Source organism: Lissotriton helveticus, chromosome 6 (genome assembly GCF_964261635.1).
Source record: "Lissotriton helveticus chromosome 6, aLisHel1.1, whole genome shotgun sequence".
Lineage (NCBI taxonomy): Eukaryota > Metazoa > Chordata > Amphibia > Caudata > Salamandridae > Lissotriton > Lissotriton helveticus.
In genome coordinates this window covers 13196738-13223147 of record NC_136067.1, presented here as the reverse complement: position 1 = coordinate 13223147, position 26410 = coordinate 13196738, and the positions used below count along the sequence as shown (strand labels likewise).

General features: G+C 42.1%; 2 protein-coding genes across 2 annotated transcripts in view; both read right to left on the bottom strand.

Moving 5' to 3' along the window:
- LOC144762138 (solute carrier family 22 member 7-like) overlaps positions 1-26410 on the bottom strand; it is a 628845-nt gene that overhangs the window by 440573 nt on the left and 161862 nt on the right. The window lies entirely within an intron of this gene.
- LOC144762140 (solute carrier family 22 member 7-like) overlaps positions 1-26410 on the bottom strand; it is a 299847-nt gene that overhangs the window by 120090 nt on the left and 153347 nt on the right. Inside the window, exons 4-7 of the mRNA XM_078647287.1 lie at positions 16002-16170; positions 15745-15868; positions 4628-4737; positions 3925-4139 (exon numbers count right to left, since the gene is read on the bottom strand). Of these exons, the coding sequence (XP_078503413.1) occupies positions 3925-4139; positions 4628-4737; positions 15745-15868; positions 16002-16170 (618 nt within the window). The remainder of the gene's footprint in view (positions 1-3924; positions 4140-4627; positions 4738-15744; positions 15869-16001; positions 16171-26410) is intronic.

Sequence of the window (26410 nt, the reverse complement as noted above, 5' to 3'; positions counted from 1 at the left end):
TGGCCTCGCACAATGACCGTCTGGCCATGAGCAATGCAGGGCATGCACAGACGATGTGTTCCATTGTTTCAGAATGATAGCCACACAACCTGCATTCAGTTCTGCTACCGGGCCGGCGCCAATCGGGAATGTTCTTCAGAAAGGGCCAGTCACCCATCCTCGAGGCTAAAAACCTATGTTTCCAATAAAGTGCATATGTGCTTGATAGATAGAGTGGCTGACCACCCACTTTAAAATTGGAGATTACAGCCCAAGCATGTTTCCTTTTTGACAGTATTGCCCTGTTTAAGTGAAAGGACCACAATCTGCTAGTTTTTTTAATGGCGGTCTTTAACACCGGGTGGGTAGGGTTTGTTTCCCAGAGTTCTTTTACTCCTAGTAACTGTAAACTGCGATCCAGGAGTTGCCAATGCTTATGGCTGATCTGATTTTTCTGTATTTCATGCCATAGTCGGGCATCCAAGGAACCGTCCGGGGCACTGCGCAGTCTATGACACAGTTTAATGAATGTGCCCGCCTCCACTCCATGGTGATCTTGTAGTCCCAGTACAAGTCTCAATTGGGCTGAGGAGGCAGATCTTGACAACCGAAAGGCTCTTTTAAACATTTTAGTTGTTAGTTTGTTTATTAGTATACTGGTTGTGCCCTTAGTGATCTCGTGCCCGTACGCAAGGAATTAATTACCTTAGCCTTCATCACTTTCAGCATGGGAGTTAGGCTAGGACTTAGTCGCTGTTTTGCTAGTTTTGCACTGTCCGTTTCTAACGACAAGGCTTTGGTTTTTAATGCTTCTTTATGCTTGGTAAATGAACATCTTGTATATAGAAAGATACCCAAGTATTTATAATTGGAAGTTGATTCTGGCTTTGTGTCGTTGAAATGCCACCTTTCTACTGACCTTTTTTGCTTCCCAAAAGATATATATATATATTTTTTTTTGACAGGTTCAGTTCTAGGCGATTTCTTGTCGTGTAGGGTAGCAGTTCATCCAGTAGCCTCTGGAGACCCACTTTTGTGGGGCTTAACAACACCAAGTCATCGGCATAAAGCAAATTGCTGATGCGGGTTCCGTCTAATTGAGGAGGATGGCAATTTACACTGTCGAGTACTGGAGAAAGGTCAGTTATAAACAAATGAAAAAGAAGTGGGGCCAATACTCAACCTTGTTTGACGCCAGTTTCAGTTTGAATCTTCCTGGAGACGTGAGAGCCTTCACCCAGCTTAATTCTTATCCATGTTTCCGTATGGAGTTGAATTATTGCTTGAAGTAGAGGCAGGGGTATGCCCCACAATTTTAGTTTCTGCCATAACAGACCCCTGGGTACACGGGCGAAGGCCTCTTTGAAGTCTACAAAGCAACAGTGCAGCTGGGTTTGTTGGACTGTCGCTTTCTCCATCAGGACAGTTAGCGTTAAAAATTGCCTTTAGTTACGGTATTAGCCACGAAGCCCGTCTGATAAAAGGGAGACGCGCTGTTGTTTCGGCCCAGGCCTGTAGCTCCTCCAATAGAACGTTTGCCTAGTACTTAGACTCCACATCAAGAAGTGCAACCATTTGGTCATTTTTAGGCTTGTTTCTCTTCCCACTTTTGTAGATTGGGTGAATGATTGCACCTCGCCAGGACTCTGGTACTGTGTTATTTAGTCTGCAATAGAGAAACAAGGGGGTCAGGTATTCTGACCATAGGCTGACATCAGATTTAAAAATGGCTTGTGGAAGACCATTCAGGCCTGGTTCTCCTTCATCTCTGGCTTTCGTTATGAGGCGCGAGATCTTGTTTTTTAAGACATCAGGTGTCACCGTCTGCTCCGGCGATATATTATTCTTTTTCGCTGATTCCTTGCGTGTCTGTTCTTCAGGTGGAATTTTTACGGAGCGAGCTCGTCTCGGGCTCTCCAGTCCCGGGGGTGAGATCGTAAGGTTAGCTGGACTGGGGGAATTGGTGCAAGCATAATTTATATTGGTGTCCCCAAAGTGAAAAGATATTGCACTGCCGTACACACTTGTACTTTGTGTGCTCCTAATTACGAGGGACCGGAATTGCTTCAAGTTAGGGTTTTTACTTTCATGGATGAGCTTCAGTCAGAATTGATCAAAGGCCACGTGCTTTTCCTTTCGTGTTGAGATTCTAAAAGCTGCCTGGGCTTGCTTGCAGTTATTGAAGTTGGTTTTGTTGCTGGGGTTCTTTCTTGATAATCGAAGTGCTTGGTTCCTCTCAATTCTTAATTTCCTTGCGGCTTTTGAGATGCAGAATTGAGGAATTTGTTATCTCGGGCCCCTCCTAATTGGCAGTTCATTGAGAAGGTGGTTTATAAGAGAAGTCCAGCCACTAACAACGTGGGTATTTAACTCTAGGGATTGATGTAATAGGGCTCTGCTTTTTTCCATCATGAAAGGGGCCGTGGAGTACGACCACTTTATCTGCTTTAGGTCCTCTGTATGGCTGCCTGAGTGAGTATGGGTCTTGATGGTGTGAGGTGGTGGTAGAAAATGTTATTATTTGTGCCCTGTAGTCTCTCTCTCCTTGTGGTGCAATTTGATAGCTCTTGATCAAAGGCAGTATTTTTCTACTCCCTAGAGTGAAATCCAGAAACGAGAAGGATCTACCATCTGACCGGGTCCATGCAGGCGGGATGTCGGTTGGGAGGCGCCTATTCAATAAGGTAAACCCTAAGCTGCTGAACTGCATTACATATTCGCCCAATGTCAACTGTTTGTTTCCAGCTGGAATTGACTGGGATGCAAAATGTGGGGGACGCTTGGGGAGTCCGGTCCGGGGCCATCAGCAAGATTGCAGTAGAGATTGGTGTTAAAATCACCTGAAATGATGCTGGGTGTGCTGCCATACTTGCCATACTTGCCAAATAAGTCACAGATGGTATTGATCAAGCAGTCCATTTTGGGGTTTTTCTTGGTGGTACAGTGAGAGATATAGACATTGAGGATCTGTAAGTGAACTTCCCAGAATAACTTTACTCATCAATTACTGTACTTCTGATGATGATGCATCTATAAGTCATTCTTCTGTATTGGTGTCTTACCTCTACCCATGAGTTACTATACTTCTGATGATGATGCATCTATAAGTCATTCTTCTGTACTGGTGTCTTACCTGTACTCATGAGTTACTGTACTTCTGATGATGAAACATCTATCACTCATTCATCTGTGCTTTTATCTTACCTGTACTCGTCATTTACTGTACGTCTGATGATGATGCTTCTATAGATCATTCTTCCTTGGCGTGTCTTAACAGTACTCATCAGTTACTGTACTTCTGATGATGCTGCATCTATAACTTATTCTTCTCTACTTGTGTCTTACCTTAACTTGTGAATTACTATGCTTCTAATGATGATGCATCTGTAGTTCATTTGTCTGTACATGTGTCTTACCTTTTCTCATGAGTTACAGTACTTTTGATGATAATGCTTCTATAGATCAATCTTCTGTACTTGTGGCTTAACTTTACTCATGAGTTACTGTATGTCTGATGATGCATCGATATCTCATTCTTCTGTACCTGTATCTTGCCTTTACTCCTGAGTTACTGTACTTCTAATAATGATGCATTTATAGCTCATTCTTCTGTACTTGTGTCTTACCTTTACTCATGAGTTACTGTACTTCTAATAATGATGCATTTATAGCTCATTCTTCTGCGGCTTGTATCTCACCTTTACTCGTAAGTTACTGTAATTCTGATGATGATGTATCTATAACTCATTCTTCCATACATATGTCTTACCTTTACTTGTGACTTATTGTAAATGTGATGATGATGCATCTATAACTCATTCTTCTACCTTGTCCTACCTTTAGATTAAAGCTCTGATTATATGGAGTGTAGCTCTCTGGAGTTCAAAGGTACATGTCACTAAGTATAAATGCTGAAACAAATGTTTGTTCTCAGAAGAAACTCACAGACTGGGATGAGAGTGTTTACGCCGAAACAGAAGCCAGTGATCAGCAGGGTCCAGGCCTGTGCAGGACGTCGGCCACCCTTGTCCATGAAGACGCATATGCCCAGCTTGGATGGTATCTCAATGGCTCCGTAGATGAACTGGGTCATGTACATGTCCAGCCCAAATCCTGTGATGTTGAGGCTGATCCCATAGTAACAGAATGCCACGCCAAACCTACAAGAGAGGAGACAAGCAGTCACATGGAGTGAGCTGGCAGCCAGGGACATTTTCTAGATTTTTGGGGACCGGGGCAAACATAATTTGGGGCCCATTGCTCAGAACAACTCCTCAGAATGTATTACCCATTTAAGCACATTCCCACCCTCAGCAACTATGGTTTGATCACAGGCAGCCCTCTTTGTTGCCCCTCAAACCTTTTAAGGGGACACCAGTCCTTCGGGGGCCCCAATGCAATGCAAAGTATTTGTGTATTTATTAATTATTGGGGACATGTGAGCCCTTTTTCATATTGTGCAGGGGGGCATTATTTTTGTGTTATGCCACTGACTGTGACTGTCCTGAAAGCTTAATGATGGGGCCCAAAGAAAGGTGGGGCCCCGGGGCCAGAGCCCACTTTGCCCATGCCTTACAATGTCTTTGCTGGCAGCACACAACTGAGTCAATAAACAAAGGAAGGTTCCCCTTTAAAAAGCATCCCTCACCATACCACTGCTGCACAGAGAGAGAGCTTTCTCAGCACGGGGGTTCTGAACAGGTCGATGTACGAGTAATTCGCGCCGGTGTTCTCCTCTTCTGCGATTTTACGGAGTGTCTGAGAACGAAGAAGTACAAGAAGAAGTTGTAGCTTTTGCATCAGTTATTTTCTTGTAATATGCATTTAGCTGTGTCTGCACCAGTGACTTTCTCTTCACTGGTTATAGGCTCAAGATTTACTTGGCAAACCTCTGGCTTTGCTGAGCATATCTCATCATGATTAGAACCTTGACATCAGTTAAAAGGCATTACGTTAGTAAAGTCTTTCAGACCTCTCTACTGTAGGCAATTGTCAGTGTTCAGCCTTTATTTAGGGGATAATCTGTTATGCCCATTGCATTTACTGCTTCAATGATTCTTGTGGTTTAACTCGTGGGCTTAATAAAGCTTTGGTGGGCTGTGTTCTGTCCACCAGGTCAGTCGAGTTAGTTGCCCTGCTACCCAGGCAGAATACGCCCTGGTGGAGATCATTTTGCCATCAACAGAGCCATTACTATGATGGCTTCTGTTGGATTTGGGGGTCTCTAGTTGGCACGGGTAGGTACTTGTGACAAATAGGGACCCTTGCCTCTAGTCATGGTAAGGGGGTACACTCCTACAAATAACCCGTGCTCACCCCCTTGGTAGCTTGGCACGAGCAGAAAGGCTTATCTCAGAGGCAGTGTGTAAAACATACAGTAACCCAGTGACAACACTACAAATGGACACCACACAAGGTTTATGTAAAAAACAAAAAGTATTCTTTATATAGACTTAACACAAGATCACAAACCACAAAAATCCACAATACTATACTTAAGATGGTATTTTTAGCTTAGTTCAGTTCAGTTCTTAAGATGCAACACTTTGGGCCCGATTCACAGAACTAACTTAAGACAAAATCCTAAACTTACTACCATTTTGGTATTCAGAGAAGGCACTTACTCATTTTGGTATTCACAGAAGGCACTTACTCATGTCGGAATTCACAGAAGTTAGGAGTCCTAACTTCAGTGAATACGGAAAGTCTTAAAGTTAGGATTTTTCTCAGTTTAGGAGTAGTAAAGTTAGGACTCCTAACTTTAAGACTCCTAAATTCCTTCTGTGAATACCAAAAGTCTTAAAGTTAGGATTTTTCTCAGTTTAGGAGTAGTAAAGTTAGGACTCCTAACTTTAGGATTCCTTAACCGAGAAAATTCCTAACTTTAAGACTTTTGGTATTCACAGAATACATTTACGAGTCCTAAAGTTAGGACTTCTAACTTCTGTGAATACCGAAATGAGTAAGTGCCTTCTGTGAATACCAAAATGGAACTAAGTTTAGTATTTTGTCTTAAGTTAGTTCTGTGAATCGGGCCTACTGCGTCAATGTACCTTACGATGTGTTGCGCTTCCGCAACAAGCAATGTTGTAGCGATGGAAATGCGGCAAAGTTCCGGTGCAAAGAAATAAAGACGTGATGATCTTCCAGATGCGGCACGCTTCTCCGATGGTGCGAGAAGTCTCGGTTCGATGCGTCAACTGCAGCGGCGACACCCTTGTTCAGCGATGTGACGGCAACAGCCTTGGCTGCGACACTCTTCTCTGACGTTTGCGAGAAGCTTCCGCACAATGCGACAACTACAACGGCGACATACAAGATGCGACAGCAGCAGCTCCAACGGCGGCGCACTTCTCCTGGGATGCTAGGCGCTTACCTCGATGCGATGCAATATGACAGCTACAGCACCGACATTCACGATGCGACGGCAGCAGCAGCGACGGCGACACGCTTCTTCCTCGTTGCGAGACACATCTCTCGATGTGGTGCAATACGACAGCTACTGCGGCGACACCCCCCTTGGAGTTGCATTGGCAGCAGCGACGGTGACACGCTTCCTCTTCGTTGCGAGACGCTTCTCTCAATGCGGTGCAATAAGACAGCTACAGCAGCGACACCCTCCCTTGGAGTTGCGACGGAAGCAGCAGCGACAGCGACACACTTCTTCCTCGTTGAGTCGCGCTTCCAGCTCCTTGCAGAACGCAGTCCCTCAGAAGGCCCAAAACAGCAGCAGGCACTTCCAAACAACTCTGGGGAGCTGGGGGTTGAAGTCTGTTGTCCCTGAGACTTCAGCAGGAGGCAAGCTCTTTTCCAAGCCCTTGGAGATCCTTCACAAGTTGAAAGTAAAGCACACAAAGTCCTTTCTCCTCTCTTTGGCAGTCAGGCAACCACTGCAAGTCAATCCCCTATGCAGCACTTCAGCTTTGGAATAGTCTCCCCTCAGTTTCTTCAGGTTCCTCTCCTCAGCAGAGGTTTCTTCTTGTAGTCCAAAAGTTATCTAATTTCTTGGGATCAGGGTCCCAATATTTACACCCCAAAATCCTTTGTCCTCTGAGGGCAGAGGGGCCTTTGCCCAGTCCAAACCAGTTAAGGAGCACTCTGTTGACATGACTCCTTCTTTCCTTTCACAGTGCAGGGCAGAAACATCAGACGCTTCACAGGAGGTGGAGCCAGCATTGTGGAGGGAAAAAAGCACAGCCCTGGAGCACTTTGTTGACATGATTCCTTCTCTTCTTTCACAGTGCAGGGCAGAGACATCAGATGCACCACAGGGGGTGGAGCCAGCAATGTGGGGGGCAGGCACAGTCCTATTCAGGTCCCAGGTGCAACTCCTCCCTCCCATCTAGATGCAGATCTCTCTATTCACCACGTGGCTGACTCATTCTGTCTCCTGGAATCATCCAGCCCTGTCACTCAAACTCCAGACAAGGAATACACAACTTAGCAGAGGCAGGCTGGATAGTTAGACAAGAAAAAACATACTTTCTAAAAGTGGTATTTTCAAACACAAAATGTTAAAATCTACTTCACTAAAAGATGTATTTTATCATTCTGAGTTCAGGCATACTAAACTCGAATTTTTACCATGTTCTCTGAGTCAGTTAGGATTATAAAATGTAATAATCTAACCGCCCATTCATGCCTATGGAGAACAGGTAGCCTTGCAATAGTGAAAAACAAAAATGTCTGTAATTCCCTATTTGGACATGCCACACACACACCAGAGCTTGCCCTACCTTATACTTACAATGCACCCTGCCCTTGGGCCTGCCAAAGAGGTGTCTGGTATGAAGAAAAGGGAAGGTTTAGGGACTGGCAAGTGGGTGCACTTGCCCAGTCAGCATGACAGTACCAGACTGCACACAGGCTCTGCAATGGCAGACCATAGAAACATTTTACAAGGCTGCTTCTGTGGGTGGCAGAACCAGTGCTGCAGGCCCACCAGCAGCATTTGGATTTACAAGCCCTGGGCACACTCAGTGCACTATACTAGGGTCTGACAAGTAAACCAAACAAGCCAATAATGGAATTGTAGTGTAGTTCCTATATTCCCAATAGGCTCTGCGCATTGGAATAATATATCCTATAGTTCAGACGTAGGACTACGGTCAACTAGGTCTCTATTGAATATATTAGACTTAATTGTGAGTGCCAGCTAGCTCAGAGGTCACTAGAAACGTTCTCGAATTCACAAGAAGGGATTAGTTTCTGACAACCGCATAAAAATGACAACTTTGGTTCCCCAAGATAAAACTGATCTTCAGAGTCGTGGAAACAATAGATAGATATTTCATTCAGTCAATCGTGCATGCTTTGTTTCACTAGAGGTGCAGAGAAATAGATAGACGGGCGTTTTCAATAAAAAGGTTTTATTGAACAGTCTTCTTTCTCAAGCATAAGAAATGAACTGCTACAATCGTAAAACTGGTTGTAAAATATAATACATACAGTATAAAGAGTAGAATAAAACAATACTGTAAGAGCATTGTATGGTTCCTAAACCATAGATAAATACATACATAATTAACAGAGTACTCCACTGGTGCTTCTAAAATACGCCTACCCGTATGCACCTAACCTAAGCTTAGTACGAGGGCAGAAGTAAGTGAGGTGTAGCATAAATATAGTATTCTTTTGCAAAGAATCTGTCCAAGATTTCTCTGAGGGTCTAATCAGGTTAGTACCTTAGTTTGGAATGAAGAAGGTCAGGCTCAGGAATCTATTTCCCAGCAACCCGCAAGGGTATCTTGGAAACACTGGAGCTGGATTTCTCAGCAGGAGAAAAGACTGCTCCAAACCACTGTGTGCTTGCTAAGGCAAGTGTGGGCATATTTATACCTTGAAGTTGCCAAGTTTGACGTAAAGGTGGACATAATAACGTCATTAAAGACTCTCAGTTCTTTGAAAACTCCACGAGTTCTTGGACAAGTCAGTTCTCGAGCAAGGGAAAGTCCCTAGCTGCTGAAGCCGAGTTTTCCAAGAAATCGTTGTAGATTTTCGGAAATAGTGGAAGTAGCCCTGCCGTATTTGGACTGCATGAGCTATGTCTAAATATGGTTATGATTTCTCATGCCTATATAAGGACATCGTGATTTATACCTATATAAGGGCATGAATCTGTAAATTTACAATAGTGTCCTAAAATGGTTTACCACACCCACTCCACGCTATTATGTTTATCTAAGCGTACGAGTAAACGCTAAAACATAGAAGCCAGAGTATGTGTTTTTAAAATCCCACCCAAAAAATACATGAAATGTATTTTAAAAAATGGTTGTACACAAAATGATCATTTGTACAGTATGCATCTAAAAGCAATGATTTCATTGTAAGCATTACGATATATTAGAAATGCAACCAAATGAATCACAAAATTGACGTTTATGAAATGGCTCTAGATACAGAAGAGAAAGTCGAGACCATCCCATAGCAGAATATACAAGCTAGTTTGATTTGTGCATTAGGTCAATATTGTTTCTAGGAAGTAGTCAAAGAATTCTTGTTCTCTAAGAATAGTTCTACTTTAAGCAGATTACTTTGTGCCAAAGTTCAGTCTGTTTTGGAAAAAAGTCAAATTAAATTGTAGTGAAATAGAGTTCCAAACTTGGAAGCTTTTATTTTGAAAAAAGTGAAGGTCGAATTTCAGAGTTCGAAATAACGCTGTGTGCTAATTTCAAAAGTTATTCTCGGTGTCAGGAGAAAACATTAAGTCATCAAGGCTGCCAAAGAAATCGTCTACCACAGTAGATCAAAGTTCAACTTCTTCATTAAGAAGGTCAATTGTACACAGATGTGCAGCATCGCCGTCAGCATCAGCCGCATTAGCAATGTTCATAGCAGATGGTACCTGTGTGCCTGTTGGTCCGCGTATCTCACTCCCAGTTGGATTTGCCGGTGAGATCTCAATGAATGCCGTCATCAGGATTGGTAGCCATTGGGGGCAAAACAACACATGAGCCGTTACCGGACCCAGTAATGCGTCAACATCTGTTGGCACAGCCTATGGTAGTGTTAGCCAGATATCTAATACGCATTCTTCTCCACAAAGCAGGCATCATAGAACAGGTAAGATGCAATCTTGCCAGATTAGTCTGAATGACAGGAACCACTCAGATCTCTCAAACGAGCCAAGCCAAGGATCTGTGTTATTCTGTCATGATACCTCATGGCCTGGAGCGCATTCTCCATGCTGACTTGGGCATCGCTGGTGGCCGGATTTGCCCCATAACGGAGCAGGAGGAATAGAAATAAGATCCCTGGTACGAGTCCCTAAATGAGAGGCAGGCCGCCGAACACAGAGTGTACGAAGTTAGGAAAAATGCCCAGGACTGCTTCAAAGGGTGCTAACAGTCCTGAAAAAATCGTCTTAAATACATGTGCAATACCCCTGTTATCAGACATGTTAAAGATACGACCCAACATTTCTGTACAATGTATTGGGCAGTTTGTTGATAATAATGCATGTATCTCTGCAGGGGACCTTGCAACTTGCAGATTATACGTCTCTCTGGACGAGGTCAGTGGCACAGTTTTTTGTAAAAGAATGGCTTTCATTCTGCTTAAAGTATCAATTCGTACAGAAGAGATGCTCAGTGAAGGCCATAGTGGCGACTCCCCGTCTGTCTTGGTTTTAGGAAACAATACTTGCATACAAGAAGTGACCCTGGCTAACACACTAACCAGATAGCGTATTCCTGGCATCATTCCACAACAGCTGTGATCATTTAACATAATGTAGCTACCATTGCAAAGCTGCCAACGAACTGGTTCTATCACCGCTGTGGGCGAACCTTGCAGGGGGCAAGAAAGGTTATTGGAAGAACCCTTGCAGGCTCCGTGTAAATTAATACCTGGACATAACAATGTACCGCTTAGTGAGTTTTTACAATTTTTACCACTAAGAAATACCTCCTTTCTCCCACTCCAACATTTGTGTGTATATGGTAAATCCCAGGTCGACTTAATGTATTCTTTACCCAGCCTTTCATACAGGCCTGCTAGTATGTGTTTCAAGCAATACTGAAACTGGAAAGTCGTCACTGGTATTGTGATGGTGCCATGTATTATCCATTCAACTGATGGTTTCTCAGAAACGGTCAAAGGTAATCTCTCCAGTTTTTCTATGCTCAGCACCGTATAGTCTGCTCCCCTCTGTGCCAACAAAATTTGTTTATCTGTAAGGTTAAACACAGTAAACAATGACGTAGTGTTGATTAAACGCCAAGGCACATAGCCAGAATGAAGGTTTTGTAAAGTCCAGCCTAACAGCATTATAGAACGTAATTGATACTGACCATGTTGTAACATTAGCAGTCTATGGCAGAGGATACAATGCTGTCCAAAGAATATTTTCTGGACGACAGAGTTCTTAACCCATTGTCAACTACAGAGAGTGATTTCTCTAAGTTTCAACAATCAATTTCTCGTATTCTTTCAGCTGTTTCACTTTGCGTGACTTTCCATGCTTCATTGTATGCAGCGTATATACCGGCGTATATGAAACGTTTATGGCGTGGATTACGAGGTCCCAGTAAGAATTCTCGTAAATCAACGCCATCTTTAAGCAAAGATAAGTGTTGTTTTATTTCTGGAAGTGTAGATTTCTGCAGCCACTCAAGGCATAGTTTACCTACACTATAAATTGCTATTATCCCTGAATATTGTCTTTGGATATAGCTTGGTTGTGGCCCAGTTACTGTGAACCCTTTTGTCTTGTTCAGGAATCTATTTTGACAGTTATTCGTGTCTGTGGGCCAGATTAACCATTTTTTCCATTCAGGATTTGTTCTGTTCTGTTGTAAAATATAGTTTACGTCTACCTCCTCACCTGAAGTTAAATTACTAACAGGTGTGGGCTTAGGTATGGACGGTTTGTTTAAATCTTTCATCTTAGCAATGCCAAGACAAGATGTCTGTTGAACAGTGTCATTTAAAAACATCATTTTTTTCTGGGATGATGCAGGCTCTGAACAATGCTTCTAAACCTTGTACCTGCCAGTCCTTTGTGCCCCAAACAGTTTTTGTCTCAATGTTGTCTTTCCAAAAGTCAAAGCCTAAGGTGGACAATTGAGCATAAAAGGCCGCAGAATAAATTTGTTTAGTATTTGTCAACACACTTTTCATGCCTGTCTTATTAACATTTTTAAAGTAAAAACTTTCTGGGTTTGTAACATTAAAACCTGTAAAATATGGAAATGTTCTAATAAATGTTTTAGAACTACCTTTTGGAGGTGTTGGGCAATGTTCCCATTGATTATAAGTTAACACATTTCTAGGTTTTGCAGATTTATGCAAGTAATGATGGCCAAAATGATTAAAACAATACATTTCTTCATAATTTGATGAACCTTCTAAGTATTCATGTTTTGTAAATTTAGCTGACATTTCTAAGTCTGTCATCATATTATTAACAGTTTCAAAGTCCCAATCATCAGAAAATGTGCTGGGTGAAACGAAGTCACTCAAGGAAACCTTAAATTGGTGTAGAATTTTCAGCAGCTCGACAGGGCCATAAATGTCATAATCAGTATCCCAAGCTATTCCACCAGGCAGAGGAACCGCTGTGATGTTCACTGATGACAGGTCTCGTTGTTCACGATAAGATGATTCGTGTGGCTTCAGAAGCAAGTTGATGTTCTTACTTGCTGTGTCCATTTTAATGTTTTCCATCTATCAGCTTTCCCAAACTTAAAACAAGAATGAGCCATAGCAGTAGATAAAATATACCTAATCCAATCCAAAATTCAACCCATGGTGAAACCAGATATGTTTTTGCAAGCTCTTGACCAAGTTCCGTTAATTTTTCCTTGAAAGTTTTATTTGCTGCCGTAGTTGCTGGTTCACTGGGATCCTAAGAAAAGTTATCAAAGTTGATAAAATAGCCAGAGGCAGTTCTGTCTATAGTCGGTATTGCATCCAGATTCTCTGAAATCGCTGGAGTTGCTTGTTCCCTTGACATGTTTGTATATTCAGATGCTACATCATTGTAGACGGGAGTTTCTTGATGAATTGTTATTTGGGTTTCAAGAGACACAAGTTCCATGGCTTTGTTACACAGTCCTTCTTTTCTCACTTTAGAATCTTCAAACGTGACGAGTCTTTCAGTTTGAACCTCTTGGATAGTAGCAAGATTTGATCGTCTGCTACATCTTCGGAGCCCACTTGGCCTACTACTTATTATCGGCCACATGGTGTGGTTTTACCAGGTCAATTGATACAGACCGGTTCTTCTTTCTTCCAGCAAGGGGCGGCAGTAGCATTGTTCTTGATCCATGGCTTGCTAGTACAAGTAGTGGTTTTCTGTAAGAAGGCCCAAATTCCTTCTTATCCGTTATTTTCTTCCTGACCAGATCCCCAATCTTTGGAATCCAGACAGGTCTTGGTGGGACAGGTGGTTTTTCTTCAGAGGTCGTTGGCTTTTCACTGGTGTTGCTTAGACTTCTTCTTGTTCTTAGATTCAAATGTTAAAAACTAAGTGTTAATTTGAGAAAGCAGCCTGCAAAGTGAGAAAATATTTGTATTGTTCCCCGAAGTGAATGTTTTTTTTTTTTAACATAGGATTCACCTCAAAGATGATAGCACCTGTTGTGACAAAAGTGAAACCAGTACTGAATCTGTGAAGGAACCATAGAGAAGGAACTCAAACATCTACTGGATACATAAATTGTAGAGGAAATTGCGTTGTCTTTGTGGCTTGCACCTGTGATTCTGGTGATCAAAATGGGTGGAGACTCGATAATGTGCATCTACTTGAGAAACCTTAACGCTACAGTATGAGTTGATCATCGTCTTTTACCAAATATTACTGATATAATGAATATGGCCGGTGGTATCAGCAGTTACAGCATTCTAGATCTCTCATCCATATATCATGGAGTGGAGCTCAATCCAGACTATGCACATAACATCTTTTGTTGTGATGATGGGAAACTCATATTGCTTCTCTTTTGTTTGTCATAGCTTCAGGATGGGCTGTCCTTTCACACTTCTGATGAAAATGCTGCCCCTATATGAGGCTGGTTCTCGTGCTAGTTTTTGTGACAGGCCAAAACTATTACCTCGCAAAGACCATACTGACATTACATTTATTTCACACAGTCCAAATTCTGACCAGTTCCTTCTGTGGTCGATAGGCCAACCCTAACAAGTGGGGTGCTGTTTCTATTGGGAGAAGTGTAGAAACGCAAATTCTGAAACTTTTTCCTCACAGAAATGTGAGGAAAGGTTGTGATTTTAACCAGTTTTATGTTTGCAGTGCATCCTGGGTTAGACAAAGTGGAGGGATCCATGTAAATTCTTACAAACTTCCAGAAGTGTGTGGGGTTGGTAGGATTCTCTGGGTACCCTTTGACCCTGGAACCAAATACCCCAGCTAAACACATCCCCAGACAAATGTAAATTCAAAGGAAAGATCTTGATATCTCCATGTTACATTCTTGTAGTGGGTGATAGACCTTCCCACACACGTGCGGTAAAGTTTTATCCTGATACCATAGTCTTGGTCCGGATGAATCTCAGAAGCTTTCAAAGTTATCATCTGTAGCTTTGAGACTGAAGTTGTCATATATTGGGTAACACTAAGATAAAACTTTTTCTTTCCAACCATCAAAACAGTTTAGTTTCCCATCTTTCTTATCCTCAGTAAACCTCTTACATGTGACATACCTCATAGCCTGGGGATTTCACGGTTCCTCTTTAATCTTTACCTTTATCTTTTGGTAACAGTAATATTTCATCAAAGGATCATGTTGTCAGTGATAGTGGTGGCATGCAAGGTATAATTCTAATGCCCACCGGCTCTGCTTCCCTCTTGCCTTCAGAATATTGCATTGTACCTTCATGATGACATTAATGCTCAATGACTTACCGGTTCTTCCTTCCTACAAGATATTATCTTGTGCATTTGTGGTCACCTCAAGCATATACCCTAACGTGCGTTGGTGATATCACTTATGCCTTTGGCTTCGCCTAATGCTAATACTCACTCAGTCAGGAGACCTATTTTGCTGCCAGGATGTCAGCTACCAGATGCCTATGAAGCTGTTGTGGCCTCGGTCAACAAAGCAGAAAACACATCCTGGTTCAAAATAAGTAATCCTATCCTTCTGATTGATGAATTCAGAGCTCCTGCATTTCCCATCTGCACCTCTTCCATAGGGCCTTCCTGAGACAGGCTGTTCAGCACAAACTTCTCATTCTGAATATAGTTTTTAGATAATCTTGATTATGGGAACAGTCCAAAGATGGGCTGCCATGGGGGTTTACTCCATCGCCTGGAAGGAGGTCACACTGAAGCTGTTTTCCTGCTCTGTAGTCTTTAGCAACAAGGACAAGTTGTGCTTTACATTCATAACCTCCACTAGATACCAGATGGGAAAACTCACTTGAGTGGTTTACCCCTTGTAGACTGGGTGTTTCATGACATAGACCTCTGTTTCTTTTGTTAAGGATAATTCCATCATTACTTATCCTCGCAATTCTGTGCACCAACAAGACTGATGCAAGTTTTAGCTACATCGCTACTCCTGATGGAGTTCTCTCCATCCATACATCCTCAATCTGCAGTCTAGAAGGTTTTTGGGTACCTGATTGAACCACAAACAGTCCCACTTCTAACCCAACTTACTTACAGCACCCTGAGGTCACTTCTAGGATATGTGGTATTTTGCAAACTCATTTTCCCATTGCAGTGGACCCGACAGGGGGAAAAGGAGAGGGTAAAAGGATCGGTTTTATGCATTACGAGTATGGGGTAGTACATCTCACCTCAGTGCTAATTTTAGAGGACATATGGCCCTGGCCATTCATTGAAGAGCATCGAACCAAAAGGGCGTGAGCTTTCTTCACCTTGCCTTTGGCCACCAGCCACCTTGCAGATTCAGGAATCCACCTGTGTGGGAAGAGAGCAGACTGAAGGCTAAATCAAGTGTGCAGATAGGTCTAATTTCAGATCTCAGGAAACAGAAGAGGAGCGAAGGATCAGAAGAAAGACCCAGACAGCGAGAGGGTACAGTGTCACCCACCGTATGCTGATGATCATCACAAAACACGGGGATGTGGCTGCGACTAGAAGCCAGCGCCAGTCACGGATCAGGTATGCCACCAGGGATAGAAACATGCTCCCGCAGCTCCAAGACAGGCTGCCCAGGAGCCCTGCCAAGGCGCGGTGCTTCGTGTCCACCCACTCTACACCTGCAAGGGAAGATGCAATGAGTAAATGTTGATAGTTGTGTATTACCTTTTTAACATAGTGCGTGTTTCTCCCCTGAGGCCGATGCCGGGGGTTCTATCTCTATCCCGTTAACACTTTTTAAGAATTGTGTTTATTTTTAATAGAAAACGCTGTTTCACCTCAAACGAGACCTGAGAATTTGAAGTGTGATTTTTAAAATTACCTGCACTTTAGAGCTCCTTGCACCTCGAACCCTGATCCCCTGCGCAGCTGACTAGGTGCTGACGCCGAGGGACAAAGGGTTGCAGCCGCCATATTACTAGGAGGAAAGGGTTGCGGTCCAGCTGCAGGACGCCTCCCACCCTCCTCTACCCCGCATATAAGGACCATGTCACTTCGTCCGTGCAGCGGGCGGGCGCAGCGGGCGCGCCGGTGGCGCGCCGAAGGCAAGCCTGTCTGCGCCCGTCCGCGCCGGACCCGCGCCCAGGGCCACATCCCCTGGTCCTGATCGCAAAGAGCCCCAGATTTTTTATTCTTTAGCGAAATTGTATGAGTTACGACCAGCACCAGGAAGTAACTGCATGAGGCATGACCCTGAGTATGCTTTAAACACAACTATCATGAGTTGCCCTCACTGTAAGTCCTCTATACCTCTTATTAACAACGCTGCCGACCCTAGAAAGATGAACAATAGAAAATTCACAAATACCACAATAGCGCTCATTAATGTTCGTTTGCTAGGCAGGCACAGACAGGATATAGCTGACCTCATCAGCGATAGGGAAATAGACATACTTTTCATTACAGAGACCTGGATGGACAGTGCCTCCGACCCAGATCTAGTGATTGCCGTCCCTCAAGGATATAAGGCCTACCGCCAGGACAGACAGAAAAAAAAAGGGGGCGGGTTAGCAATAATTGCTCGTGACACCTTCATGGTGAGGACATCCTTTATTCCCTCTTGCGAAGCCATGCAATTTGCCATTATTCTGACCCCCTCGCACAATTTTAAAGGAGTTCTCTTATACAGACCCCCAGGAGCACGCTCTGGATTCCTCTCAAACTTAAATACAATGCTTGGATCTTTAGCAATAGAAGATTCACTAACGGTCCTAGGTGATCTGAACTTTCATCTAGAAAAATTAGACAACATCGAAACTCAATCCTTATTATCAGATATGGAAACCTTAGGGCTCCTTCAATTGGTTACATCCCCCACTCATGATGCCGGTCATACTCTGGACGGTATTTTTTCCAACTTAGACGGTATCCATATACAAGATATCCTCCCGCTCCCATGGTCGGACAATCATGCCATTTTGTGCACAATTACAACTAAGGATGCCCCCACAAACAGTATGGTGGTTCCCAGTCGCAAGCCATTTAAGGCTTGGAAGGATATAAACAACGCAAACTTAAAAGCCCTACTGGATAGCACTTGTCCCATTATATCCTCTGACTCGAATATAGCTACTAACCAATACTTGGAATGGTTAGGTCATGCAACGAATTTACTGGTCCCACTTAAAACAGTAACCGGAAATAGGATAGCGCCCTCTGCGCCCTGGTTTACAGAAAACCTTAGAAAACAGAAGCAACTCTGTAGGAATAGTGAGAGACACTGGCGGAAATCCTATGACCCAGAAAGCAAATCCCGTTACAGGGAGATGCTTGCCACATATAAAAAGATGATTACTGAGGCCAAGAGGAAGTTTTTTAGTGAACAAATCGAGAACGCCAAGAACTCCAACAAACAACTTTACGATATAACAAAGCAATTAGCAGGGAAAGCCCCCGACCTGGCCCCTCCTCCCTCTCAACCCCTTTGTGACACGCTGGCAAATTCCTTTTTCACAAAAGTTAACGACATCTATCTAGTCTTTTCATCCAAGACCGACGTTACTACACATTCCACCTGCACCATACCACTAGACTTTTCGCTAACTCAATTTAAAGAACTCACTGAGTCACAAATAATGGATATTATTACATCCATAAAAACAGGATCAGCCCTGGACCCTTGCCCTTTTAAAATTCTCCCCCCTGGTCATGGACTCCCTGATAACTGTAATTACACAAGTATGTAACACCATGTTCAGATCAGGGATCTATCCAGACACACTAAAAAATACCCTTTTAAAACCACTTTTAAAAAAACCGCATCTGGACAAAGATGATTTAAAAAACTACAGACCAATAGCCAGCCTTCCATTCCTGGCAAAGGTGGCAGAGAAAGCGATGAACCAGCAGTTGTCTGAATTCATTGAGGAACATCACCAGCTGGATAATACCCAATTCGGGTTCCGTAAATTTCACAGCACAGAAGCTGCCCTGATTAAAGCCGCCGAGGATATTAGAGTCATCGAGATCAGGGAGGAACACTAGTGCTCGTATTACTGGACCTATCCGCGACTTTCGACACGGTCGATCATTCTATTCTGGTCGACCGTGTCGAAAAAATGGGCATCCAATAGGCAGCAAAGAACTTACTTGCCTCCTTCCTATCTGGAAGAACACAGGCTGTCACCCTAGGACCGTTCCAGTCGGCTAACCTGTCTTTGCCTTGTGGGGTTCCTCAAGGCTCATCCCTGAGTCCGACGCTCTTTAACATCTATGTGTCGGACCTAGCCAAAGTCATCAAATCGCACGGGAGGAGCCTTACCTCCTACGCATATGACACTCAGTTAGTGTTGTCCATCAATAATGATGTAGAAAAGGTGGCCGAATGTTTCCAAAAAGGCATGCTAGCAATTGGAGACTGGATGGCCTCCAATTGCCTTAAGCTAAACTCCGAGAAGATGGAGGTCGTCATTTTTGGAAAACTTTCACCAGGCTGGTCTCCCGCCTGGTGACCCTCATCTTTCGGAGTTCTACCCAAACCGGTTCCTAGGGTCAGGAACTTGGGAGTTGTCTTTGATGAAAGCCTCAACTTTGTTGCTCATGCCAATCAAATAGCAGCAACGGCATTTCACAAGCTGAGACTTTTAAGAAAGATAATCCCTTTCCTACCAGATAGTGCCGGAAAAACCTTGGTAAGCTCGCTGGTGCTATCCTCACTGGATTATTGTAATGGCCTATTTGCCAATGCTCAAACCCGTGTGGTTAATAAAATGCAGACAATACAAAACGCTGCAGCAAGATTGCTCTCCAGGACCCCCAAATTCAAACCTATCGCTGAAACAATCCGGAACTACCATTGGCTCACGATTAAAAATCGGATTAAATTCAAGACACTCTGCATAGCATTCAAAGCTGTACATAAGCAAGGACCACAGTTTTTTAAAGACCAGTTGACACTCTACTGCCCCCCTAGACAACTTCGATCCACAACATTGTATCAACTAGCAATTCCTCGCACCAAGACAGTCTCCTGGGGAGATCGACGGTTCATGGTTACTGCAGTCCGACTTTGGGATACCCTGCCACTGTCGATCAGGGTAAGTCACTCTCTCTTGCTATTCCGCAAAAGGTTAAAAACGTGGCTGTTTAACCAGTAATCCATCCTTGGAACCAGCACTGGAGAATCATGCAATGAGTCTTAGCGCCGAGACGCCTACGGGCATTTGTTTGCGCTTAATAAATCTTTAAAAAAATAAAAATAAAACATAGGATATTTGAATTCCATCGAAGTGATAATTCACTTCCCTCATCTGACTATTACGGTGTATTGAGGGCCTTTAATTTCTTTGTTGCTTCTCTTAGACCACAATCTGTTGACAGGGTGAGGTTGCAGCAGCACATAGTAACTGTTGAGCTTCTAGAGCAATTCCAATGCAGCATTTCCTTGCCATGGAGTGGAGGATAAACTGGTCTGCACCAACGCCTGGTCCTGCTGTTACCCACTGGCAAAGTTACATGAAGCAAAAGGCTGAAAAAGCAGATGTGCCTCAACAAGGCTGCTGTCTTGATCCTTGTGAGCAGGGCACTGTTCCCAGCCCTGGGTTCCCACAAGGCAATCTGGACAGTTTTGGGAGTTATAATCTTGGATTCTTTGGACCAACTGTACCATTGCACTGGAAGACAATTATTTGCAGCAAAAAAAGGTCAGCAAGTGAGTCCTGGTGGCCTGCCGCCATGAAACAAGATGGCGTCCCCAGTCTTGCAAGCACTCTTGCATTGGACAAAGACACTCCGTTTTGTGTATGGATCCAGCAATACTGTGGCTGCAGCGCAAAGGTCAATCGGCACCCTGTTGGATGGGTGTGCGCCAAAAGGAGTAATACATGAAGTCATATTTTAGTATTAATTGATGGTATGCTGGCATCAGATCTAGAGAGCAAAGTAAGTTTGCACCTGCTAATACTCTCACCATCTCATTACTACTGGGAAGTGGGAATCTATTTTGAATGACTTTTTGTTCAATTCTCTCAAGTCACTGCACAACCTGATCTCACCGTTCCTCTTTTTTGCCACTACCAGTGCCAAACATTCAGTGGCCTCAACTAACTACCTTATCTTTTCCTTGCATAGCCTATCTAACTCATCTCTCACAGTATCTTTAATACTGAGCATAAAATCTATGACTTTGTAGGCAACCGGCTGTGCACCCTTTTTCCACCACCACCAAAGTCAACCACCGGCCGCCCGCCAGTGTTTCTCCTGGTCTGGCGGGTGGTCCTTTGGCTTTCCCATGGGGGTGCCTTTCAAAAAAGGCACCGCTATAGGAATGCCAAAGCAAGTTCCAGCACAGCTTGAACTGTTAAGTCCTTGCTGTGCAGGAACTGGGAGTGAATGCACCAGGGAGGGCACACCACGTCATCTCAGTGTACAGGGGCAACAAGGCGCTCCATAGGACCCCCTTTGTTTCACCACCGCCAGCCTTTTCATGGCGGGCTCACTACCATGAAAAGCCTGCCGGTGGGGAAACTCAGAATATGTTTGCCACCACAGTGGCACCGCCAAGCAAATTGCTGCACCAGACCACCATGCCACTGCCAGGAAACACAGTTCCCTGGTGGTGGTAGCGGACCCTAAACGGTCTTACCACTGTACTTGTAATACTGCGGACCACTGGTGCTGCGGTCCTGGACTGCCACCGCACCTTCACCTAAGGTTCTTCAGTCCATTGTAATCAGGCCCTTAGTCTAGAAATCCAATTCAATTTGTGACAGGCAATGCACATATGTTCAAGCTTGTGATTAAATAATATCCATTATTGATTCCATATTTGCATTCATACAATTGCTCTTAGTCAAAGTGTTACGTCCGCCATGAGCTTCTTCAGGGCCACAATCAAGAAATGTATACACATCAATGTATACAAAATATTTTTGAGATTGCGAGTATAGTGCAATATTGTTTCATGATATTCTTTATTTCCAAAATTTTAATCTCATCAATTAAATATACACATTATATACCTATTGCCTGTAAATTACATCTCATATTTTATATATAGGTCAGCACTATAGCTGACATGTTATTCACCCATTCCGCAATTTCATTTATCGAGAGAAATATTTCCATTTGTGTTTCACTTGTCCATATTTTTATATTGTTATCACAAATCATATTCCATAAATGCCAATAATCCTTTAAAGCCTACCACAAAAGTGGTAGCTGTCAGTGCTCGTAATGGCTGAATGTGCGTGTTAATCTTATTTTAACCAATAGTTGTCTCGCCAATATGTTTCTAAAAAGTAGACTAAAAAGTTTGAATTCCAATCTCCATATGTTACACCATTCCAGTTTATTTTGCCATATATTACAGTTACATACTACACCTCTTGATAACTCACTTATTCACCACTTCTCTGTTTTCTCCCATCCTTAAAGTCTCTATGGGAGTCCAATATCACCACATTCTGAAAGAAAGGAGTAAGTACCCATGTGGAATATCTTACATATACTTATTCAATGAAGCACAGAATAGAAAGATCATTATTTTATAAGGGCGAAGTATGCTCGCCTGGATGGGTATGGGTACAGTACCACAAACAAATACATCTGTACTCCTGTCCTACATAAGCTAAATTTGTCCTTTTTTCATTTTTAATTTACTAACGCAGATCTTCCCAAACTGTGGGTCACGACTCAGTGGTGAGTCGAGAGCCAATTACTGGTGCTGTGCTTCAAATACTGAGGTCAAATGTCAGGCTATGTCTCCTAACAAATTACTGCATGTAGCAAAATGTGTGATATTTGCTTGTTTCCCCAATCACGATTTATGAATCATTTATTGTGTACCTTTATGACTTCGTATCAACGTAAAAAAAATGCATCAGGGTCTTTTGAACTGCTATTACCTTACTCGATCTTGCAAACCACAGACCAAAAAACCAAGGGCCATATTATCAAGAACGGCGATAACATATCACCGCTTTAGAGGCAGGAAACTGCCGCAAAAGCGGTGATAAGGGGCTTGATAATAGGCCCTCGTGAATTCCCAAAGAAACCCAGGTTTGATGTCCTGCACACCGGAATCTGGGCATCTATGGGAATTCACAAGGGCATATTATCAAGCCCCTTATCGCCACTTTTGCGCCAGTTTCCTGCCTCTAAAGCGGCGATAATGTTATCGCCGTTCTTGATAATATGGCCCCAAGTTGTGTTTTTTGTCATTTGCGTCCCTGAATGATGGCATGTTGAATAGACACGCTGTCCAGATGCCTTGGAGAAAAGCCTGGGTGCGGCATGGATGAATCGTCATCTGCCCACGTGCTTCATAAGACCACTGGGTGTTTTTAATGGTGGACAGTTCACCTGTAAGACCCTACTGGCTTCAGCCAATCAGCTTCCAAAAATGCTGGCCGATGTGGTGCATTGCATCATGGCCGGTCCAAGGACTTCTGGGGCCCTGGGCGAAAGGGAAGATGTGAGGACCCCGTGATGTGCATGTCACATCACAAGAAGTGGTATCTCAGAAAGTGACATCACGGGACTATTGATCTTCTTTGGCATCACTGAAGTGACCTGCTGTGGATATCAGTAACATGGCCAAACAGTTAAATATCCAAATGAAATACCCCTGTCAGTTTTACAACTGCATTAGGTGGATTACATTGGTAACATTGGATGGAAAAGCTAAGCACAGGTCTCACAAAGAAGAATGTTCTTACTCCATGTTAACTGATTGGGCCTGATTACAAAGGTAAACTTAGACCAAAAGTGTAAGTTTATGATTACAAAGGTAAACTGTGACCAAAAGTGTAAGTTTATGATTACAAAGGTAAACTGTGACCAAAAGTGTAAGTTTATGATTACAAAGATAAACTTAGACCAAAAGTGTAAGTTTATGATTACAAAGGTAAACTTTGACCAAAAGTATAAGTTTATGATTACAAAGGTAAACTTAGACCAAAAGTGTAAGTTTATGATTACAAAGTTGAACTTAGACCAGAAGTGTGAGTTTATGATTACAAAGGTAAACTTAGACCAAAAGTGTAAGTTTATGATTACAAAGGTAAACTTAGACCAAAAGTGTAAGTTTATGATTACAAAGGTAAACTGTGACCAAAAGTGTAAGTTTATGATTACAAAGGTAAACTGTGACCAAAAGTGTAAGTTTATGATTACAAAGATAAACTTAGACCAAAAGTGTAAGTTTATGATTACAAAGGTAAACTTTGACCAAAAGTATAAGTTTATAATTACAAAGGTAAACTTAGACCAAAAGTGTAAGTTTATGATTACAAAGGTGAACTTAGACCAGAAGTGTAAGTTTATGATTACGAAGATAAACTTTGACCAAAAGTTTAAACAAAGGTAAACTTAGACCAAAAGTGTAAGTTTATGATTACAAAGGTAAACTTAGAACAAAAGTGTAAGTTTAAGAGGACAAAGGTAAACTTAGAACAAAAGTGTAAGTTTATGATGACAAAGGTAAACTTAGAACAAAAGTGTAAGTTTATGATTACTAAGGTAAACTTAGACCAAAAGTGTAAGTTTATGATTACAAAGGTAAACTTTGACCAAAAGTGTAAGTTTATGATTACAAAGGTAAACTTAGACCAAAAGTGTAAGTTTATGCTTACAAAGGTAAACTTAGACCAAAAGTGTAAGTTTATGATTACAAAGGTAAACTTAGACAAAAAGTGTAAGTTTATGATTACAAAGGTAAGCTTTGACCAAAAGTGTAAATTTATGATTACAAAGGTAGACTTGGACAAAACGTGTAAGTTTATGATTACAAAGGTAAACTTAGATCAAAAGTGTAAGTTTATGATTACAAAGGTAAACTTTGACCAAAAGTGTAAGTTTATGATTACAAAGGTAAACTTAGACCAAAAGTGTAAGTTTATGCTTACAAAGGTAAACTTTGACCAAAAGTGTAAATTTATGATTACAAAGGTAGACTTAGACAAAAAGTGTAAGTTTATGATTACAAAGGTAAACTTTGACCAAAAGTGTAATTTTATGATTACTAAGGTAAACTTAGACCAAAAGTGTAAGTTTATGATTACAAAGGTAAACTTAGACCAAAAGTGTAAGTTTATGATTACAAAGGTACACTTTGACCAAAAGTGTAAGTTTATGATTACAAAGGTAAACTTTGACCAAAAGTGTAAGTTTATGATTACAAAGGTAAACTTTGACCAAAAGTGTAAGTTTATGATTACTAAGGTAAACTTAGACCAAAAGTGTAAGTTTATGATTACAAAGGTAAACTTAGACCAAAAGTGTAAGTTTATGATTACAAAGGTACACTTTGACCAAAAGTGTAAGTTTATGATTACAAAGGTAAACTTTGACCAAAAGTGTAAGTTTATGATTACAAAGGTAAACTTAGACCAAAAGTGTAAGTTTATGATTACAAAAATAAACTTTGACCAAAATTGTAAATGTATGATTACAAAGGTAGACTTAGACAAAAAGTGTAAGTTTATGATTACAAAGGTAAACTTAGAACAAAAGTGTAAGTTTATGATTACTAAGGTAAACTTTGACCAAAAGTGTAAGTTTATGATTACAAAGGTAAACTTAGACCAAAAGTGTAAGTTTATGATTACTAAGGTAAACTTTGACCAAAAGTGTAAGTTTGTGATTACAAAGGTAAACTTAGACCAAAAGTGTAAGTTTATGATTACGAAGGTAAACTTTGACCAAAAGTGTAAACAAAGGTAAACTTAGACCAAAAGTGTAAGTTTATGATTACAAAGGTAAACTTAGAACAAAAGTGTAAGTTTATGATTACTAAGGTAAACTTTGACCAAAAGTGTAAGTTTATGATTACAAAGGTAAACTTAGACCAAAAGTGTAAGTTTATGATTACAAAGGTAAACTTTGACCAAAAGTGTAAGTTTATGATTTATGAAACTTTGGAACTGCAGCATGGTTATTAGCACTGTTGTTTGAGGGGTCCTTCAGTAACCCAGCATTTGTACTCCAAGCACCTATGGGAACCCCTCTGCAATGCCTGCACCATAAGTGTGCAGAGAAATTAAAACCTCTGCTGCTTTTCCCAGCCGCCACTCCGAATGGACTCTGCAAGCTACAGTGTCAGGGTGTGAGTGGATTGTTACACAGCATTGCAGGTTTTCTTTTACTTTTGTAAATAGCACAAACTGGACCCTTGGGGGCATATGTAGGTAATTCACCTTTTGCGATTCTCAAATAGCGATTTTTAAGGAATCGCTATTTGAGAATTGCAAAATGGAATGTAGGTAAAAAATCGCAATATTTTTGCGAATCTCTAAAATTCCTTAATTGCGATTAGCAAATTGCGAATCGCAATTAAGGAATGAGTGTCCCATTCATTCCTCTGGGCCAAAAGGCCCATAGGAATGAATGGGGATACATTTCAAATTGCGATTTTCTCTGAGAAAATAGCAATTTGAGAATCACAATTCCAAGGGTGCCAGGGTGTCTAAAGGACACCTGTTGCACCCCTGGAATGTGCCTGTAAGTACATGTGGCGCACATACATGCCCTAAGGGCATGTCCGTGCGCCACATGGCACTTTGAATTTTTTAAAACAAAACCATTTTGACAGGAAATCGCAAAATGCCATCTACTTGAAGTAGGTGGTATTTTGCGATGCCTTAAGCCAAAATCGCAATTTTAAAGGCACCCCTACATAGATTTAAGGAATCGTAAAATTGCGATTCCTCAAATGCTCGAGCAAAATAAGGAATCACAATTTTTGCGATTCCTTATTTTGCTAAGTGGCACCTACATACCAAAAGGCCGTTTGCGATTCGCAAACGCCGGAATTCCTGGAATTCCGGCGTCTGCGAAGCGCAAACGCCTTCCTACATATGCCCCTTGGTCTTTAGAGCGCTTTACACGGGCACCAGGTACAATCGCGAAAGGTCAGAGGAT